General features: G+C 41.9%; 1 protein-coding gene across 1 annotated transcript in view; it reads right to left on the reverse strand.

Moving 5' to 3' along the window:
• Positions 1–14,911: 14,911 nt before the first annotated feature.
• The window catches only part of PARD6B (par-6 family cell polarity regulator beta), a 32,719-nt gene continuing 24,532 nt past the window's right edge, over positions 14,912–23,098 (reverse strand). Inside the window, exon 3 of the mRNA XM_054046170.1 lies at positions 14,912–20,171. Coding sequence (XP_053902145.1) covers positions 19,345–20,171 — 827 coding nt within the window. The 3' untranslated portion in view covers positions 14,912–19,344. The remainder of the gene's footprint in view (positions 20,172–23,098) is intronic.

Genomic DNA, 23,098 nt, shown 5'->3' on the forward strand with positions numbered 1-23,098 from the left:
GGCAGCCCCGGCTCCTCCCCGCCCAGGCCCGGCGGCTGCACAGCGAGCGCCGCCCGAGCGCTTCCCTCAGCCAGGCTGCCCGGACGCGCCCAGCCGCTGCCTCCGAGCTGCCGGGGCAGCCTCCAGCTGCGGCCGCTCTAGAGCCCCGCCACCGGGCTCGGGGCGCCACCTAGCGGGGCGAGGCGGGAACTGTAACCACCGGCTGCGCCTGAGCTACCCCTGGGGGCAGGAGTCCGCTGCCCGCAGGCCTAGAGCTGGGCCCCGGCCCCGGCTAACGCGAACGTGCCCGCCCCGGCTTGACGCAGGCCGCTGGGGGGCGCTTCCCGCCCCGCGCAGGGCTCGGTGGGGACCCCTAGGCTGGGCCGCGGCTCTGCTCCTAGGGCAGCCCCGGCAGCAGCAGCAGCAGCCGCCGCCCGCCCCTCTCTCATGGCCGGGCAGCTCGTTCAGTGCAGCCGCGGATGGCACACCCTGGCACATAGGCTGGTGCGTTGCCCTACCACCGCCCTCCTGCTGCAGCTCCGGGAGCGCCCCCAGGCTGGGGGAGGGGGTTGGGAACCTTGTTTAATTGTTCTGGCAAAGGGGAGCCCCCGGTGCCTGCCCCTTGCTATCACCCACCCACTCCCCTGCAAGAGACCCATAGACGCGAGCGTCTTCGAGCCCGGCTCGCCTCGCTTGCAGGGAGAGCGTGGACCCGTGCCGCTTTCGGACCTGGGGCTGCCCCGCTGGCAGATTGGTTGCCGTGTAAAAGTATGAAGCGGCTGAGGGGGGTTCTTCTGCTTGCCTGGTTACATTAGACATTCAGGGCTTGTCCACCTGGGAGAAGGCGCTGCGGCCGAGGGCTGGAGTAGCAGTGAAATTACAACGTCAGGAAAACTGAGCTGGGGAAGGGCCCGGAGTCAGCCAATTTGTTTGAGTTGGGGGGAGGAGTAACCCTTCTTTAACTTACCCAAGGCGTAGCGATCCCGCAGGAGACAGAACAGCCTTCCTAAAGATTCACTCCCAACTTTCCAGTTAAAATGAGACTGAAGACGCTCACACCTGGAAAGACCTGTCTCAACATACCTGATGCATCTAAGGTATAAGGAACAGAGGGTCCTGTGGCACCTTTAAGACTAACAGAACTATTGGGAGCATAAGCTTTCGTGGGTAAGAACCTCATGCATCTGAAGAAGTGAGGTTCTTACCTATGAAAGCTTATGCTCCCAATACTTCTGTTAGTCTTAAAGGTGCCACAGGACCCTCTGTTGCTTTTTACAGATTCAGACTAACACGGCTACCCCTCTGATGCTTAAGGTATAAGGGTGGGTGGCTTTATGCTAAAGATGGTTCGTGTATGGGGAGGTATAAAATATAATGCGTTACTATAGATTCATTTCCTGACAAGGCTGTTTTGGCAACCAAAAACTCCCCACAACAATAGACATTTCATTAACATTTCTGTTTTGTAGAAAGAATAATTTTCTGTCAAAAACATTTCCATAGAAAATGTTCAACCAGCTCTAATGGTGTTTGCCTGGGAGGAGGTGAAAACATTGGTGAAACATCCACTACTTCTATCCAACCCATGACTCATAGCACAAGAAATTTAATTTGGCATCATACAGAAAACCCTTCTCCTGATAAGAGTTAAACTGCTTTCTTCAAAGTAATTTGATTCTTAAGCCTAAAGAAGTTGCCACATAACTTTGTTGCAGAATTTCTTGCTCTATAGGAATGTGGATAACTAACACAGTATTTCTTGTGTTAGCAAAGGCACAAACACACCATTTCCTTGCTAGTATTTTTTTTTAAACGTAATTCTATTTTTCTAATAGTATCTCTCCTTTTTAATAGTATAATGTGGCCTGGAGTACCAAGGAGTTAAAATATTCCACATTCTAATCCCTGCCCCACCACCATCTCTGCATGCCCTTAAGCAAGTCATTTTCAAAGGCAGCCCTGTAAAGCTGCTCTTTAACCTCTGTTTCAGTTTCCTCACCTGAGAAAAGGGGATGTTGTCTACCACAGAGGAGTGCTTTCAGCATTCAGTTAATATTTGTAACAACACTTTGTGAGGTGTTAAATTGTAATTATTATGAAAATGCCAGCATAAGGCTGTGAATTCCATGACCCCCTACAAATATACTATCTATTTGGTCAAATTTATCATGCACACACTATAAACTAGCTTAAAGCAATATAACATGAAACTAAATAGAACACTAACACATCTATAGTATGATCCCTTCCATGATCTCAAAAGATTGTGCAGACAGCGTATGCAGGTGGGCTGCCTCATAAAACCCTCCAAAGTAGAGCAATATTAAGCTAAATATACAGATAGGGAAACTGAGGCACTGCACAGATAAGTGAGTTATCAAAGTCAGTGATAGAAACAAAACTAGAACCCATATCTCCTGAGTCTCAGACCTGTGTTTTAAGTCACAAAGCACCCTTTCATCCCTCTTACATCACTGTGAGGGCAAATATAAGAGAATTTCTTTGGAAGCCTGCAATTAACTTGGATTGTTGTACACACACACACAAATCAAAACAAAACAAAAAAACCAACACACACACACTCTCTCTCTCTCTGTACTGGATGCTTCCATTTCTAAAGAGAACAGTTATTTGTTCAACTTTAAAGGTAAATGCAGTTTTGCTCACATTGGCATCAGACTCCTTTGAGGTGCAGTCTTGACCTGACATGCTATCAGCTTGAAGGCTGAAGACTAAGACACAGTTACAAATGTGCCACAAAGAACCACATACAGGGTGAGCCTGTCCTGTTGTTTTCTCCAACCACATTCTCTACACTACATGATGAAAGAGTACTGTCCATCTGATGACTCAATATCAGCCGGAACAGTGATCGGGCTAGGAGTGCTCAGAACTGGCAATAGGTATGATCAGTTTCAGGTGGTAAGCAGTGTTCTGGCAGAGGTCCAAGGGGGAAGGCATTGCTGAGCCACAAATTTGATACAGTGTGGTGCCCTGTCAGTTAAAAAGGGCTCAAAAGAGGAAAGCATGCGATGTTTCACCAAGTGCTGTGTGCTAGTACTGTGCACAGGGCTAGTCTACCTGAGCTAGCACAGGTAACAATAGCAGTAAAGGCAATCTTAGTTGGGGCCTCTAGGTGTTACTGTAAATAGTTCTTTGTCCCATTTTACAGATGTTTCACTTCTAAGGTACACTTGCTAACTCATGTTTACTTGGAGGTACAATTCAGCTGTTAGTGTGTTGAAAGAGACCAGACAGTTTCTGACTTCTGTTGTAGATTGTGCTGCTGTCTAGAATGCAGATAAAATTACCTTGAAATTAATTTGCATCACCCTTGAGTTTGCCATCTTTTCAAAATGAGAAAAGATCCCTTTTATACAGGCAGCAGCTCTATGAAATGGGGAAACTATGGGCAGCCATTGTGCATATACTTATTCAAGACTGATTCTGTCAACTTTGGCTGAGATTTGGAACTGTTAAGTGGGAAGCTTTAAAAAACACCTAGGGAAATATCTTTTTTTCCCTCTGCTGTGAATCTCACAGCTCTTAAGTAGCTTTGTGTCATAGCAGCATATATAAGATAGGAGGAGGAGGTGTTTAGAGGGAAAATAGGAAGACAATTAAAAGAAAAAAAGTTAGTCTGAATATAAGAAAAAGCTTATTAATAGTGACATCTACTAGATTGTGGAGTAGTCCCCCAAGGGAAATTGAATTACTGCTTGAATTATTTAAAGCTACACTGAACAAACACCTTTGACAGTCAACTGTAGGGGACAGTCATGCATTGATAAGATCATCTAATCAGTTTACCTAACAGATCTTCATTTATAACTTCCAGGAACTTTACTTTTAATGAAAGAAAATAACACTTATCTGTCCCAGCTTTAAGTTCAGTTTTGTGCATATAATAAGAAATATTGACTGGGTCAGCACACTAACCAACCATTCTGTCAACCAGGGATCACTAATTTAGATTAGAAGCATACAATAAGTGACCATCCACATTGCTTTGTATGCTTTTACAATATTTAAAAATCCAAATGTCAAACTTGGTACCAAGGAGAGAACACCCCCACCCCCAGAATTCATCTCTGCATCACACTTTAATTCACCATATGTAGGGTCCTACTAAATTCATGGTCCATTTTGGTCAATTTCACGGTCATGGGATTTTAAAAATAATAAATTTCATCTCACTCACTCACTCATGCCCGTCACCCCAGTCGGGGTATGGGCCGCCAACCACAGATCTCCAGAGTCCTTTATCCTGGGCCATTTGCTCTAGCTGGTTCCAGGTATAGCCCATTTTTTTGCTATCAGCCTGAAGGTCGCATCGCCAGGTGTTTCTTGGACGGCCTCTTTTCCGCTTGCCTTGGGGGTTCCACCGCAATGCCTGTCTAGTGATGTTGGTTGGCTGCTTGCGTAGTGTGTGTCCTATCCAACCCCACCTTCTCCTTCTAATTTCTTCCTCTGCTGGAAGTTGATGGGTCCTCTCCAAGAGGTAGATGTTGCTGATGGTGTCTGGCCAGCGGATCTGGAGAATCCTTCTAAGGCAACTATTTATGAAGGTCTGGATCCTCCTGGTGGTTGTTTTAATTATCCTCCAGGTTTCAGCTCCATACAATAAGACTGATTTCACGTTGGAATTGAACAGTCTAATCTTTGTTGCCAAAGACAGCTCTCTAGAGCTCCAGATGTTCTTGAGCTGTAAGAAAGCTGCTCTTGCCTTACCAATCCTTGCTTTGATGTCTGCGTCCGTGCCACCCTGTTGGTCGATGATACTGCCTAGGTAGGTGAAGGACTGCACTTCTTCCAGAGGGATTCCATTCAGTGTGACTGGGTCATTACTGATGGAGTTAATCTTGAGGATCTTGGTCTTGTCCTTGTGGATGTTGAGGCCAACCTGTGATGACAGGGCTGCCACTACGTTGGTCTTCTCTTGCATCTGCTGTTTGCGATGCGAAAGGAGTGCAAGGTCATCGGCAAAATCCAGGTCATCAAGCTGGGTCCACAACGTCCACTGGATTCCGTTCCTACGCTCATAAGTGGATGTCTTCATAATCCAATCAATGACAAGGAGAAAGAGAAATGGTGACAACAAGCATCCTTGTCTGACTCCGGTTCGCACCTGGAAGCTGTTTGTAAGCTGCCCTCCATGGATCACTCTACAGTGTATGCCATCATATAAGTTCTTAATCAGGTTGACCACCTTTGCTGGGATGCCATAGTGCCGAAGGAGCTTCCAGAGAGTCTCTCGATCCACGCTATCGAATGCTTTTTCATAGTCAACAAAGTTGATGTACAATGAGGAGTTCCACTCCATAGACTGCTCGACTATGATGCGAAGCGTTGCTATCTGGTCCATGCATGATCTATTTTGCCGGAAACCTGCTTGCTCATCTCGTAGCTGTGGGTCAACGGCATCCTTCATTCTCTCTAAGAGAACTCGGTTGAAGACCTTCCCTGGCACCGACAGAAGTGTGATTCCTCTGTAGTTGGCACAATTGCTGAGGTCTCCTTTCTTGGGGATTTTAATAAGATATCCCTCTTTCCAGTCTGCTGGAATCACTTCTTCTTCCCATATCTTCTCAAAGAGGGGGTACAGCATTTCCACTGAAACATCCAGATCTACTTTCAGGGCCTCTGCTGGAATATCGTCAGGTCCAGCCGCCTTCCTATTCTTCATCATAGTGATGGCTTTTCTGATCTCATCTCTGGTTGGTCTATCACAATTGATTGGAAGGTCTTCGTTGGCTGGGTCAATGTCTGGTGGATTTAATGGTGCTGGTCTATTCAGGAGTTCCTCAAAGTGCTCCGCCCATCTATTCATCTGTTGTTCTATTTCTGTTATAGACTTTCCCTGCTTGTCTTTGACGGGACGCTCTGGTTTGCTGAACTTTCCAGACAGTCGCTTGGTGATGTCATACAGCTGTTTCATATTACCGTTGTATGCTGCCTGCTCCGCTTCTGCTGCCAGTCCATCCACATAATCTCTCTTATCCTTCCTAATATTCCTCTTCACTGCTCTATGGGCTTCAGCATACTCTTTTTGCGCTTTAGCCTTTGCTGCTCTAGTCCTGCTGTTATTAACTACTGCCTTCTTCTTCTTTCTATCTTCTATCTTAGTCAAGGTCTCTGCTGTGATCCACTCTTTCTGCTGATATTTCTTAATTCCAAGCACTTCCTGGCATGCTGACCTAAGTGTCTCTCTCACTTTCTGCCATCTGTTGGATACACTGTCTTCCTCTTCCTCAGACCGATCCTGTAGTACTGAAAACTTATTCTTCAGCATCAGTCCAAAATCTTCCTTGATCTTATGATCCTTCAAAAGGCTAACGTTGAACTTCACTCTTCTATCTGACGCGTCTATCCAGTTCTTCTTCAGCTTCAGCTTCAATCTGGCCACCACTAAGTGATGGTCGGACGCTACGTCTGCTCCTCTTCTAACTCTAACGTCCTGCAAAGATCTTCTGAACTTCTTGCTAATACAGACATGATCGATCTGGTTTTCTATCATGCCTGCTGGCGATACCCAGGTACTCTTGTGGATCCGCTTGTGAGGAAAGATGCTACCTCCTATGACCAAGTTGTTAAGTGCACACAGATCCACAAATCTCTCTCCATTCTCACTCATCTCTCCCAGAGCGTGGGTCCCCATGACTTGTTCATATCCTGTGTTGTCAGGTCCAATTTTGGCATTAAAATCTCCCATAAGGATGGTAATGTCTTTGTCTGGGAGAATCTCTAATATTTTCTGAAGTCTATTGTAAAAATAGTCTTTGTCCCCCTCTTCACTGTCATTGGTTGGAGCATAGCACTGTACAACATTCATCTTAATCCTCTTCATTTTAGTTCTGAAGGATGCTGTGATGATCCTGGAACCATGTGCCTCCCAACCAATCAGTGCCCTCTGTGCCTGCTTGGACAACATGAAGCCTACTCCCTGTGTGTGGGGTGCGTCACTCTCTTCATGTCCGGAATACAACAACAGCTCTCCTGTCAACAGTCGTCTTTGTCCAGCTTGCGTCCATCTTGTCTCGCTAATGCCTAGTAGGGTCAAGTTGTTGCTCCTCATCTCTGCTGCGACCTGTGCCATCTTTCTTGACTCGTACATGGTCCTCACGTTCCATGTACCAATGGTAATCCTCCTGGTTGCAAGAAGGGTAATCAGCTTAGTGGCTTCCTCACGACTTTCACCACCCAGCGTCATGCGTCTTCGAGTCGAAGACCCTTCTTTTTCCAGGCTAAAAGTCTCTGTTATCTCTATTGTTGGCGTTTCTATAGCAGGTTGATTTTTTACGGGGTGGAGTTGCTAGCCCCACGCCCAACCCTCCTCCTTTATCCTGACTTGGGACAGGCAGATGGCCCCAAAGGACCTCTCTGGTGGAGTTAATAAATTTCATGATTTCAGCTATTTAAATCTGAAATGTCATGGTGTTGTAATTGTAGGGGCCCTGACCTAAAAAGGAGTTCTGCGCTGCTGCTGGCAGCGGCGCTGCCTTCAGAGCTGGGCAGCAGGAGAGCAGCAGCTGCTGGCTGGGAGCCTAGCTCTGAAGGCAGCGCTGCTGCCAGCACAGCGCAGAAGTAAGGATGGCATAGTATGGTATTGTCCCCCTTACTTCTGCGCTGCTGCCTGCAGAGCTGGGCCGTCAGCAGCCGCCACTCTCTGGCTGTCCAGCTCTGAAGGCCACAGCACAGAAGTAAGGGTGGCCTGGTATGGTATTATCACCCTTACTTCTGTGCTGCTGCTGGTGGGACACTGTCTTCAGAGCTGGGCGCCCGGCTAACAGCCGCCACTATCCCACTGTCCGGCTTTGAAGGCAGCGCAGAAGTAAGGGTAGCAATACTGCAACCCCCTTAAAATAACCATGTGACACACACACACCCGCAACTCCCTTTTGGGTCTCCCCCATGAAATCTGGTCTTTTGTGTGCTTTTACCGTATACTATACAGATTTCACAGCAGACCAGATTTCGTGGTCTGTGATGTGTTTTTCATAACTGTGAATTTGATAGGGCCCTAACCAGAAGACTATCATTCTGGATCAGTTTCTGCTTCTTGCTGATAAAAAGGCTTACGAAGTTTAGGAATCTGCACTGTACAGTAAATGTGACCTCACACACCACCACATTCTGCTTGCCTTCCCACCCTAGTCACTATCCAGCATAACCTAAGTGCTATTTTAACTGATCTACATGTCATTCACATCAAGCACATTTCTCTGGACTGATTACTTCCTGCAGGCCATCACATCTTTCCATCAGCAGCAAAAGCTTGATCACATGAATAGTTGCTTGTGAGAGTAACTCAGTCCTGATTTTTTATTCTTCTCTAGTGACAGAGCGTGAGCTTGTTGTTGAAGCACAGGACTGGGAGTCAGGAGATCTGAGTTCTGTTCCCATGTATGTTACTGACTGGTTTTAAGATTTTGGGCAAGTCATAACCTCCCTGTGTCTCAATTTCCTCTTCTGTAAAACTGGGATATAATTCTACCTTCACTATCACGAGTAATATTTTATTAGTATCTATAAAGCACAATCAAATCCTAGGCTGAAGAACCCTATGCAGCAGAAGTGCAAAGTGTCATTTTAGTTCAGTGACTGACTTAGCATAATTTTATTTTGCATATGGGACCTAAACCATCTGTTGTTTTCTATCATACATTGGTCTCATGCAATGACTACCTGAAAAGTTGTTAGTTTCTTTTGAAAAGATGTCAGAATTTCCCCCCCTTACAGAATAAGTCCAAATTAGTCTTTAATAGTTTTAGCACTAGACTTTTAGAAACTAAATTACATTTAAACATGCAAAAGGTTATTTGTTTGGATTCTTTGCATTTTTACTTTGTCATGGAAGCGAAGGAAGGAATGTGGTCTAATGGCTAGAACAGAGGACTAGGAGTTGGAACTACTTGGTTCTAGTACCAGCTCTCTCATGCACTTATTGTGTGATCTTGGGCAAGTCAGATCAGTCTACCTGCCTGTGCAATGGTTAGTACCTAACTTGCAGAGATCTAGTAAGTTGGATAGTCAAGCGCTTTGTGATCTCCAGCTGAAAGAGAGGATATAAGTGTGCAGGTTTTATTAGGATAGCAGAGACAGGAATGGTCAATAATAGATTTGGTAGTTTCTCAGTGTCAGCCCTATTGGGTCTGTTGTGTTCCCCATTATCATCCTTTCCACTATTCTGTTTCCGTCTCACTTTCTTTACTGTTCCACATTTATCTTCTGTTTGCTTAGTTTCTCCCATGCCCCCACAATTGGCCCACCCTCTCTGGAGATCTGAAAGGACACGCCTGCAGATTTAGCTTTGCTTGGCATTCCTGCCTGTTAAGTACACAAGATTTGCCTACTACCTAAAAACATTTGATTGATATGGCTGTGTATTTACTGTGAAGCAATGACCTTGTCTTTTCTCTCCATTCTCATCACCTCCCATCCCCAGCTCCTTCCCACACACCCTATTCCCAAAGTGACTGGAGAGGAGAGGAAGAGAGGAATTTCAGTTGTTTACATATGAGTCATTAGAAGTTTGTGACTATGTAAATGAAGCAAAACAAAACTGTTTTCATAGCAGCAGCTGGGTGTTCAAAAGCAAATGTAATGAACACGTCATTACACAGTGCAAGGGAAAGGACAGCAAGTGTTTTCATGTGGAAACCAAACATGGGTGCAATGTATACACTGTGTTATATAAGCTTTGTACTTAAGGTTATGTAGAACATGCTCCAGGCCTTAGTCACTATCCCAGCCCCTGAAGAAATGCATGCAATTTCCTTGTGCTTTCAGGCATTGAGGTAACTGCATAGGATCTGGAGGTTATATGGTATTAGTAAAGTTTCTAATGTAGTATGTTATAACTGTATTGGGCTAATGAGATAACACACCACTTTTCTAAATTTTAGCACTTCATATTTCCAAAGCACTATACAATCACTGCTCAACCTCAACCCCCTCTGAGACAGATTTTATCTCCCATTTCACAGATGGGGAACCAAAATAAATTACTTGCCCAAGGCTGCACAATAAGGGATTAGAGTTCTGAGGTCTTGGCTAGCATATCATACTCTAAGCACTCAACTATGCTACCTCATAAACCTGGTTATTAATCTACTCCAACTACTAGCCAAGAACATAACATCTTTATTACATAATATATTTCTTCATGCTAATATTATAGGCTAACATATCTCCCACTGAAGTTAATAGCTCTCCTATTGACTTCAGATGGGAATAGAATTAGGCCAACATTGACAAGTTCTGAAAATCCTAATAAGTTTGCATATCTGCAGACTTACCATATAAAATTTTGAATCCTATATCTCAGTGTGATCATGTCATCTCATACTAAGCCTGGGTGAGTTCAATTGCTATTTGGAGGGAAGAATAAGCAGTAATGGATATTGATGATACAATACATGGCACTCTTCCCTTGAATGGAAGTTTGTCATGAGAGATGTAAAATCCACTGTAGGTGCAGAATCTTCACATCCACATGGAGTCATGAGAAGGATGTAGATTTGGGAATCTTAACAGTTAAGGGCTCTTCGTAGCTGGATGGCGCTGTAACCTCATGTTGGAGGGTCTAGAAAAACAGGGGGCTGTGAGACTAATCTCAGCATATATATAAAGGAGAGATATTGACCACTGTCATTGGAAATATCCTTGTACTGTTTTATAAACAGAGAGGCTTAAATTCCCCCTGCAGTTTTGGTTTGATACTTCCCCCGCCCTCCCTTCTCTTAGCTGTTGCACAGTGTTGCTATGTACTCAACAGCTGTGTTCCACCCTAGAGGTGGCTGTAGTGATGAGTGACGTGCTTTTATCTTCCTTTGGGATTAGGTTTCTCAACCTACATGAAAGATTCCACTATTGTGACTGCAGAAAAAGTACACTTTTTGTTTAATCAGTTCTGCTATATGTATGTGTACAATTCAGCTGCTTCTAAATTAATGGAGATATCCTATCTCCTAGAACTGGAAGGGACCTTGCAAGGTCATTGAGTCCAGCCCCCTGCCTTCACTAGCAGGACCAAGTACTGATTTTGCCCCAGATCCTCAAGTGGCCCTCTCAAGGATTGAACTCACAATCCTGGGTTTAGCAGGCCAGTGCTCAAACCACTGAGCTATCCCTTCCCCTTCTATCGATCACATTCTAGGGAGTGGATGTTTTTGCCTCCTGGCACGTGCCTCGGACAAGAATCTAAGAGTGTCTTCACTACAGTTAGCCCAGGAGACGAGCACCCAGGTGAGAACAGCCACACTGCAAAGCCATACCCAAATTACTGTGACTTCAATGGGGTTGCATTCAACTCAGTATGTTGCTAGGACTTCTGGGGATGAATGCTATGGTTCTTTGTGCTGCAGAAAGCTGAACCGCTCTGAGATTCTCTCTTACCAAATTGTGGGAGAATTGCTCTGTCCTTCTGGGCAAACAGGCCGGGATGTAGCACGACACTGGAAGACTGTCAGCACCACAATGATTTAGTCTGTATCCTTACTGCAAAGTAGGTAGGTTGCCAGCCTAGGTGAAAGTAGATCCAGGCTCTAACCCATATCCCCAGCCCGGCCAGCTCTCACCACTAAGCCCAGGTGAGAGGGCATGTGGATGGGAAGGAGATTGGTTAGAGGCAATATCTGGTTAAGAGTCCAAGCTAACTCTGCAATGAAGATCTCTCCTAGGTGTAATGCAGTGTTTTAATGAGACATGTAACACACGTCTTTGCTCATATTTAATGTTTTAATTTAGTGCAAACAAGTTTTGGTATCATTGGTTATATTAAAATCTTACCTTCTCATCCTCATATGTGGACAATCTCTGCTTTGGACATGTGGATTTTTGTAGTGACAATTTCAAGACAGAATATACTTTTAATAGGTTAGAATTTCTCACACAGTTAGGTAAAACTCACCAGTTTATTGATCGGATTTATAGCTAAGAGATCAGTAAATGGACTTCCTCAGCAGACTAAGTTTTTCTTCTCTTCCATTTTTATCATCTCTCCTCTAACTTGCTCCCTTCCTTCCACCCAAACTGAGTATAAAGATTTTATCGAATCGTACTGCATTGTTGACTAAGTCCAGATTGTGGAATTTACATGAAGGCCATGTTTCACAATATGAATACTTGGTGTGGCAGAACATGACAATCAAGTTCTTGCAGGGCTTGAATCAACTGGCTTCAATGGAATCAAGATAGAGCCCCCTAGTGATTGTAAAAGGCAGTATTTTTGAGAGTTAAGTATTTCCAGATGGCTTTTTATATAGTTTCATAGATTACAAGGCCAGAGGGGATCATTGTGTTAATAGTCTGACTAGCTGTATAATACAGGCCAGAGAAATTTCTCAAAATAATTCCTAGAGCAAATTTTAGAAAAACATCCCCTCTTGATTTTAAAAATGGTCACTGATGGCGAATCCACCTCAACCCTTTGTAAGCTGATCCAATGGTTATTAAAAATGTACAGCTTATTTCCAGTCTGAATGTATCTAGCTGTAATTTCCACCATGTTATACCCTTCTTGCTGGATTGAAGACCCCTTTATCAAATATTGGTAGGTACTTATGGAGTGTAATCAAGTCATCCCTTAAACTTCTCTTTGAAAAGTTAAATAGATTGAACTCTTTGACTACCCCAATAAACATGTTTTCTAATCCTTTAATCATTCTTGTGGGTCTTCTCCAACCCTTTCCCAATATATTAACATCCTTCTTGAATTGTGGACACCAGAGCCCGACAGTATTCCAGCAGCGATCACACCAGTATCAAATACAGTAACTCCTCACTTAATGTTGTAGTTAAAGTTTCATTCTTCAGGAACATAAGTGAAAAGATGTTAAACTAATCCAATTTTCCCATAAGATTTAATGTAAATGCGAGGGATTAGGTTCCAAGGAAATTTTTTTGGGGCAGACAAAAGGCATTATATACTGTACAGTACTGTACTGTGGTTGGGAGGTACCCCATACAGACACAGCCCACTGCAGACAATGAGGCAGGCAAGGACTCTAGGAAGTACCTTGCGCAGCGGCAGCTTCCCCCCAGAAGAACAGGCGCCGACTTTGCCAGGGGATGCTCCAGGCCCGCCTCTTCCCATCCCTGCTCCACTCCAGGCCCACCTCTTCCCACCCCCACTCCAGAGCACACTGTGTCCCCGCTCCTCCCAGTGCTTCCCCGCTCCTCTCTCTCCCTCCCAGAAAGTCCTAAGCACTGCCAAACAGCCCTTTGGTGGCGGGAGAAGCACTGGGAGGGAGGGGGAGGAGGCAGAGAAGAGGAACATGTGCAATGCTCCCTTGTAAAGTCGCTGCTCTTCCACAGAATCCAAAAGCAGTGGACAGAGCAGGCAGCCAAACGACATAAGGGAGCATTGCACAACTTTAAACGAACATGTTCCCTAATGGAGCAGTGCCATAACTTCAAAACGTTAAGTAGGAGGAACTGTACAGCTCTACTCCAGACAGCCCAGAGCCACAAGCTATAACTGTGTAAAAAAACGGGGGGACCCATATCTGTCTGTCTCAAAAAAAAAAAAAAAAAATTCTGATGGGCAACATGCTGATGTTGCCTTAGGCACTAAAATGCACTTCAGTTTAAGTTATATTGTGGCATTACAATTTGTGTGTCAATTTACAAACATTATTTCAGTTTATAAATATAAAAGCAGCATCTAGGTGCCCTGCTTTAACTATTAAAAGCACAAGACCATCAGAAAATAATTCATCCCAATTACAATTAACACACAAAAACAGCCAATAATGAGAAAAATCTCCTCCTCTAGAAACCCCGTCCCCCAAAATATCTCCAAACCCATCACCTTCTGACAATTCAAACATCCTCCAAAATTTTTAGGTACATAGGAATTGCAACATTCTGAAGTTTAAAAAATAAGGTTAATTTAGGTATGTAGTGAATTCTAAAGTTGATGTCTTCATTATCATAATTGTGTCAGCATTGCTCTTGAAAACAAAGGGGGTCTGCATAGACAGGTTCCATGCAAACTAAAGAAATGTATTTTCCAACTACCAGGTCTACAAACTTGACATGGAATCAAAAAGTTAAACTAGGTTCTTTCCAGCCTGTACATCAATAATAATAGATACCATCAGCTAAATTTCACCATCAGTTATGCTTGTGAAACCTCATTTTCACATTAAAGGGCTGTACAGGTGTGAGGGGAATATCTGATGCTGCAATTGAAATTAAACATATGACAATAGACAGGGAGCAGATCTCAATTAATTGGCTGCAATTTTTGTACAGTAACTTTAAAGAAACAGAATATCTAGTCCTGCCTAAAGCTTTGGAATTGGGTGACACTAGAAGTAGGCCAGTGCTAAGAGTTCAAAAGGAATTTTGCCATTTAGATACTCAGTGTTGCCAACATATGGCTAGTACTCACATTCAGCAGAAGCCCTCACACAATCACCACGTGACCATGATGGTATGCCTGGCTAAGAGCCTTCTCCTCTCCACTGCCTAGACTCCTTGGGTCTGATGGCTCTAGCTTACCATGAGAAGCACCACCACATCTAGTGGCAGTATTCCAGGTGCTATATGCATGTTTGTTGTAATTAGTATAATTATAGTGGGCCTGGGCATGTCATGCATGTTCAGGTCGAAGTCATGGCTGACAGGATTGTAGCCTTCACCCCTATTTATAAGGTGTATTAAGAGCACTTGTGTGTTTCCCTATAGGTACAGGATATAAATGCAGCCCAGGTGAGGGAACAAGTGAAGGTGGACATCTTCTTGCACCTTGATCAGTTTTCTCCATCCTAACAGTGTTATAAAATTAGCTGATACTCTGGTGGCAAAGAAAAGCATGTACACAATAAGAGTCCTTTGAGAACTGTGCCTGAAATGTATCCATGTTTTCATGTTTTAGAATACAAATGCTCTTGATTCTGACTTGCCAAAGTAATTAAAAAAGCAATTATATTTCTATATCCATTTATTATTCCAATCTGTAAAAATATAAGACTAATATACAGCTAAAGCTAGTTTGATTTTGTAAAATCAAAGTTCATTTAGTGAGATATCAATGTACATTATACATTAAAGTTGTAAGAAAAATACTGATATTTGACATTTTAAACAAATTTTCATTTGCGTAAAAATCAAGTTGCAAGTAAAATGTAATTAGAAAATACAGAATATTCACAAAAGTACATGGTGCAGACAGCTCATGAGGACATTGTCCTAAATTTATTGAAGCTGTGGAAGAACATATGATTCACAGTTTAAGCTTGACTTTTACTGATACCATATCAGAGATCCAAAGTGAACGTATCTTAATTTCAGCAACATTTGCTCTCTTTTCTAATAAGGTGCACTTAAAAGGCTAATCTGTTTTCAGACTGCCAGCAGAGAGGAGGGACAGATTGCTTTTATTGTGCATGTACACATCCGTATAACACTATTCAAAGGAATTTTGGTATTCCAAAGCATTTTGAAATAATTTGGATATAAATTAGTTTATAAAATCTGGATTAAAATATAATGTATATGCATTAGGATACTGAATACATAAAGAATGTGCATTGACAGCAGCTCAATATTTTCAATCATGCATCATTTTAGATTCTGCAGTTAAAATTAGTACAAAATAGTCAAGCCTTGAATTTTTTTCTCCCCGCAGGGAGATATTTTGAAAGATGTTAACGGTTAAAAAAACTAACTTTAAGAGGTAGTATATAAAGGCGAATATATCTATCATCTTTAAAAATAATATACTGAACCTAGTACCATTTTATATATAAAGTTAACTAACCATTTATTTCAACAGTTGATTATCCTGGAATAGTGATTTTTTAAACTATTTAGTAATTTGTCAAGTGGTAGGATGCAGATAGAAGATATTTAGAAAGTCTCTCTTATGGTAACTGCAGTGTTATGCAATTACATATTGTGCAGTCTGTCATTTTAATTACAAAAACTTTTGTTAATCCTTCATGATGGAAATTCATGAGCACTTACACACTAAATGCCCTTTTTAAAATTTCCTTAAGTTCTTAATACCAGTATATATACCCAAAATGCATACGCTATGAGTAAAAAACATTCAAAATTAGGTAATGGACAAAAGTTTAGCAGCATACTACCTTGAAGTGTTTAAGCAATAAATTAATATCTTGTAACTTGTTTTCAAGTGCCAGGCTCATGTGTAAGTTAATAGCTTATCTTACATCCAAGCCGCAACACTACTAATGCACCATATTAGATCCATAAAACAATTCCACTGAATGAAAGCGTTACACCTCTACATAAAAAAAAGTGGGGTACTAGTTTATCTTCCATCTGTATCTGTGGATCTCATTTTCTTCTCTTAATACAAGTGCATTTTCCCACTTTGATTACTTGCAATACAATCAAGTAAATAAAAAGGCATGTGAATGCACACTATCATGATACAGGAAAAGTCCCATTGCTGAAGGAATAAAAACCAAATCCAGTTTTAAAGACACATGCCCTAAATAAAAAGGAGCAGCATGTATAAAAATAAGTTTTAAAAAATCAATTTTTAAATTTACATGTTTACTCCTGGGAGAATTCTGCGCTTGATGTCCCCAGCAGATTCTAACAGGGAGGAAAAGGGAAGCTGCAATTACACTTTCACTCACCAGGTGGCACCAGGAGAGGGCAGCAGGCTCACAGGCTAGAGCAGCCAGCCATGGAGAGGGAAACTGCCCTTCCTCACAGGCTTCTGCTGGCAGGGCCACATGAGGAAGCATGGGATATGGGGAGAAGGGAGGAGGAGTGGATGGTCAGAGCGGGGTATAGGAGCTAGTGGGGTGACCGTACTGTGCCAGGGGCTGAATGGAAGTGGGGATGCAGGGCCACATGGGGATGGGGAGGAGCGGGGGGGGGGGGGTGATGGCTGAGCAGGGGTGCAGGGACACATGGAAACGGGAGCTATGCCTGGCTGAACAGGGTGTGGGGCCAGATGGGGGAGTGGGCATGTAGGGACACATGGAGACAGGTGAGCTATGACTGGCTGAGGGAGGGTGCTGGGAAACACAGGGATGTGCAGATATGCTAACTGAATGGGGAATCAGGGTGCAGGGACACACAGGGCAGATGTGCCTGATTAAATGGGAGGGGTGAGGGGTCAGCCAGCATCTGCATTGGGGAGACTCCCCAACTCCCTAACAATCACCACCCTCCCCGCAAAAAAATCTGTTCCATACTTCTCCCACCCACACCTAACAACCCTCCAGGTTCACTCCCAGGCTCCTTCCCAGCAATTACTTCCCCCTTCAGCTCCTCCATTACCCCTGACACCCCTCAGAAGTAGTGCAAAGGCCTGGGGGCATTTAAATCAATTATTACTCAAAGTTCTGTATTAATACTCATGGTAAGGAATCTATTTGCCAAAAAAAATGTCCTGAGCCTTTTTTGTTGTCTATATTGTTAGACATACTTGTAGACAAGTATTTTAAAATAAATGACCAAAATAATTGAAACTGCCATAATAGTGTTATTTTGATTAGTAAAATATGCAGCATTTTAAAATATTGTGCACGGAATTTTTTTTTTTTTTTTTTTTTTTTGGGTGCAGAATTTCCTCAGGAGTACCTGTTGCTAATTCTTACTTTTCTTCCCATTTAAAGTCGAACTGTTAACTGGATGTTTTGTTCTTGTTTCTTTAAAAATCATAGAAATTAGGGCTGGAAAGAACCTCAAGAGGTCAGTTTCCTAACTGTAGAATTTCACATCTTACATAGAAATTGGTTCAGCTAAGAAGCTACATCCTTACTGAGATAAATACAAACTGATAAGCAAATTGCAAATGTAGCTACCACCACTTTCCATTAGACTGAATTTTCACAAGTCAAGAAGGCTGAAGTACTTTAACCAGGCTGTATTCCATTAGGGTTTGCAGTTTGAAGGAACTTAGAAACACCTGAAAATTCCACCTTCAGAAGGCTATTTTTCAAAATTGTAGTGTGTATGTATAAAAAGTTAACTGTGTTAATGTATTAAAAAAGTTAATAGATTTTCATTATTAGCAGTGAACTAATTTTGTTCTGAAGACAAATTTAGGTCTTAAATTGATTTCTTAAATACAAATACATTTTAGCCCTTGATGCTGCAAACAAATCACATGAGTAGTTCTACTGAAGTCAATGAACTATTCATGAGAGTCAATTTACATTCCTGCTTAAGTGTTTGCAGCATCAGGATTTTAGCTTTCAATATTTTTGTTTTTTTTCCTATAGCAGTTTTGTAATATTCAAAGAAGATACCCTACCAGGGGTGGTATGTTAAAAAACGAAGTTGTAATAGCACAAGTTTAAGTTAGTTTTACAAAGCCTAAACTTTTGATTTAAAAAAAAAAAAGTGATACAAGTTGCTCTAACCTATGCTGGATAATATATATTTTTTAATAGTAAGATAAAACTGTTCATTGATTATCAACTTCAAATAACTCTCCTCTCATTTGTAAGAATCTTGATATCTTTTAACATGACCATTTTTGGAGCATGAAATAGGAATCAGGTAAAATGTTATTTTCATCCTATTAATTTTGTATTTGATTTCTTTAGACATTTACATAATGTAATTTACTACAGTTAGTGACTAAGCCCAGCATAAAAGACCACCTTATACAATGCTGTAAACTAAGGCCTTGGCTACACTTGAGAATTCACAGCGCTGCCGAGTGTAGTCACGCCGCCAGAGCTCTCTCGCAGCACTGCAAGTACTCCACCTCTCCGAGGGAATAGCTTGCAGTGCTGCGAGCGAGCGTGCAGCACTGCAGACGCTGATTACACTGGCGTTTTACAGCGCTGCACTCAGGGGGGTGTGCGTTTTCACACCCCTGAGCGCAGCAAGTTGCAGCGCTGTACAGCACCAGTGTAGCCAAGGCCTTAGAGAAGAGAACTGGTCCTCAAGGTACAAGACGAGTAGTAGTAAGACTTTCACGTTAGAATTTTAAGATCGTTGTTAATTGTGTCATTAAGGGGTAAACGCACATGACCATAAATTCGGATTAGACATGCAGCTTCACTATCTGCTCCACCTCACATGGTAATGGAAATGTACTCTTTAAAACCAGTAGTACCTCTGGAAGCAAATATGCAGTCAATACCTCTCAATCATCCTTCATTTTACCGCTGTCCCATCACAGCCAGGGTCATCTACCTTGTATCCTTACAAAATATTTACATGGAATTACAGAATTATAAAACTGACATTAATCAGCCCACATAATTTTAAGCTTCCTGCATTTACTGTTTTCCCTTACATTTGTTTGCAGGTCTTAAGGACTGGTAGTTTGAGAGGTATAAATTGCATTATATATCAAGCAAAATTAAAAGTTGTACGGCATCTTCAGTTAACGTAAAATACACCATTGAGACAGTTTCATAACGTTATAATTGTCCCATCTTCTAAGGACTTTTTGTCTGGATCCTGTATTTCATACTCCATGTTAACATTGCCTGCTGAATGACATAAGTTTACTTCACTAAATGGAATGAAACCATTTTGTGTTGACTCATGAAGGAGTTCAATTTGCGTTAATGATTCCAGACTCTCACTGGTAGGGGCAGCTTTTGGAATCTGCCGTGGCTCACCATTATCTTCAATAATGATGTCATCTTCATCACTGTCTTCTTCTTCTGGATGGAAGTTCTGCACAGTGTGTGGTGTGTAACCTAGAAGACTAGTATCAGTAGACTGACCTGAGCTCCCAGAAGTCCTACTGTTCCTAACAACATTATTTCTTTGATTTGCTGGTCTCACTGTAATGATCAGGTTACGGCTATTTGCAATCATCATGTCTGTAACTTGATCAAGACTCTTCCCTGAGACTTCTATTCCATTTACCTCCAGTACTTCATCATTAACGGCCAGTAAGCCTGTGCTTTGAGCCAGACCTCCAGGAACAAGTCTGGATATGAAAATCCCTGGTACTTTCTCCAATCCATGTGGTGTTACTCTGACACTAGAGCCATCCCGTATATAGAATCCAAGTGGTTTGTCAGTTCCATATTTGTAAAGTCGCACCCTGCGATGGGTTTCTGGGAGAATGTCCACATCAATAATAGACGACACCGGTCTGAAGTCTCGCGGCATGCTAATGACAATATGTGGTTTCTTTTTGTGGTTATCCGGACGCAACACATTTGATAAGACATTTTTCTTCCTTGTCATAGTATCCGTACCAAAGGCACTGTAATCCGCATCTTCTGTAAAAAGACAGATAGCATATGTTGGTAATTAGTATAGTGTGAACTACTCTGTTCTGCATAGCATGGCTATCAGAAAAGAAAGTTTTAGGCTGACCAGGTGCAAAATGTCTAGTAAAAAGTTCTCAGCATGCTGTACCAGCAACAATTTTCTCTGTCAGTGAGGTAATTATTCTAACATTAACAAAATAAACTATCTTGATTTAAAGTCACTTCACTTTACAATCACCAAAGAAAAGCTATTGTAAGTATTTCAAAAAAATCAAGCAAAATTAATAGTGTATTGGAGGAGGCAAGAATGAGAATCCAGCTGTTTTAAAACAAGATGTTAATCAAAAATAGTTCTCTCTCTACACACACACACACACACACACACACACACACCTTACAATTCTTATACAAAAAGCAATTCCATTTATTAAAATTTCTCCCGGCCCCTAAGTTTCAGTTCACTGGAACAGAAAGAATGAAAAAGGTTCACTGGCTGCTTTCCCTATTATTGTCAAGTATCTGGATGCTAGCCAAGTGACTTGGATTCAATCTCCAGAAAGTTTAGTTCATTCCACACAATCCCGTCCCTGCTCCTACACTGTGTAGGTAAAATCACTGGTAATCTAAAAACAACAGACCCTGCACAGCAGGAAATACGTAAGGCGAGTGATGTAACCAATAGCCAATATTATAACTTCCATAATTTGGTTTCAGAGGGGTAGCAGTGTTAGTCTGTATCAGTAAAAACTAATGACTTAGTCTCTAAAGTGCCACAAGGACTCCTAGTTTATCCATAATTTGGAGTGACAAAAGTGTCTGAATAGTTTATATTTGCTCAAGAGTTTTTTGTTGTTGTTGTTGTTTTTATTAGAACGCTAAAATTACTTGTTAGTTCAGAAATACAAATGCTATGTTCTTGTAGCCGTGTTGGTCCCAGGATATTAGACATACAAGGTGAATGAAATAAAACATATAATCTCACATATTTTTTCCCTCTAACTTTAAACTTCACTAAATATGCATTTCAAAGAAAACTTCTGTGGTTAAATCTTCGCATAGCATAATTCTCAATAAATATTTTGATATTTCACAACAATCATATTTCACTAGGCTTACTTGGATTAACATTAGCACTTCTTCAATGTTATGCTATCGTTTTGCCTCATTTTAAATACAAACATTTTATTCCCTTATAGAAAAACTGACACCACTACATTGCTTTTCCACTTAGCACATGACCTTCTCGGACTAACTAGCCCTTTGATCCAGGGAGCTGGAATTTCTTTGTGCATGCTGTTGGTGCCCTATCAATTATGCCATATAATGAGAAGGGTTTCAAAGGCCAAATATTAATCCAAATGGTACGTGAAAATAGTATTTCCATAATTTCAGTCAAGTGTAAAATTTGAGCAGACTTTATGAAGTTTCTGCATGGGACTTTGAAAGTAAATGAAGTAAAGAAAAAAATGTAGTGCAATGCTCCATATATGGGATTCATAAGATACACATACCAGAAAAACATGGCAGAGTAAACTAGCAAACATCTTCGTCACCTCCCTTTTACTTAGAACATTAGATAGCTGCACAGGAACCACAGTAGTGCAAGATACTACAATGTGCTTTGGAAAGCTAAAAACCGAGTTCAGTAACCAAGAACATAAATGGCAATTCTAAATAGTTAACCTAACAATTGATTTCTTTAATGGTTTACATTTTTAGTATTTAAATTTGAAAGTGGTGGTTTGAAAGCAGGAAATACAAAATGTAATAATGGTCTGAAAAAGGGGTAGTGGAACGTAACAGTTGAAAAATGCTAAGTGCCCCAGACAAACAAATATCGGATGGACCTTCAGTGTACCAAGCAAAGTTCTTTACAATTTCACAAGATTTGCACGTACAAGCATTATCAACATAACACCTTTAAATTAAGTGAGACACAAGACCTGAAGTATCCTCCTGGTGACCCATAAATACTATGCATCCCATTTAAAGTCCTCTATTGCAGACCTATTGGAGAGAGAGTAAATCTGTAGCCTATAGTTTTGTCAAATAATGCAATGAAATTTATCAGTGCATGTTTTAGACAAGGGAAAATAAATGTATAAATCTTACCAGTTGATTATCTGACATGGCTTCAAATAGCAGAGGCAAGTTAATATAAATAATAAATATTTAACAATGACTGTTCAATGCAATGTAGGGTTGAGAATTTAAGTGAACAGGAGAGGTAGGAAATTTAAAGTTAGCTGCTATGGTAACTAATACACCCCCTTAAACATACCACACAAAGAAAACTGATTTACATTAAGGCTGCTCAAGAGCATTTTCAATCAATCGAGACACTAAAAATCTACGGAAGTCACTAGTTAAATCAATACGTCCATACTACATCCAATAGTGATCTTCTTGCCTTTATCTTGACTCCTATATAACCACAACTCAGAAGACCATGGTGTCTTCCCAAAATATCCACTCACCCATCCTATCACCACTGACTCAACCCCACCAATGCCATCTCTTCAACCCCCATGCTATTGCTACCTGAAGTACTGAGGGAACTATGGTAGGATCACCATGGATAGTCCTGCATATGCCACTGCTTCAGTACAAAGAAAAAAATATTTTCATAGTGGTGCTGCTTGGGGTATGCCAAGAATTTAAATTAGCAATGCCCTGGGGAGTCTCCTCCCATGCTTTGGCCTCTTCTCCCTCCCCCACCACTGCCTCCCCAACTTCCCAAGATCAGGAGTGGTAAGAGTTAAAGCAACACAGTTAACAAATCAAGAAGAAACACTGGGAAGTGTAAAAAATGGGAAAGTAGAAGAACAGGGGTGGGCAAACTACAGCCTGCAGGCTGGATCTGGCCCATCAGGGCTTTGGATCTGACCTGCGGGATTGCCACCCCAGTGGCTCCGCAGGCCCGCGCCGCTGCTGGA

Source organism: Malaclemys terrapin, chromosome 12, assembly GCF_027887155.1.
Source record: "Malaclemys terrapin pileata isolate rMalTer1 chromosome 12, rMalTer1.hap1, whole genome shotgun sequence".
Classification (NCBI taxonomy): Eukaryota; Metazoa; Chordata; order Testudines; family Emydidae; genus Malaclemys; species Malaclemys terrapin.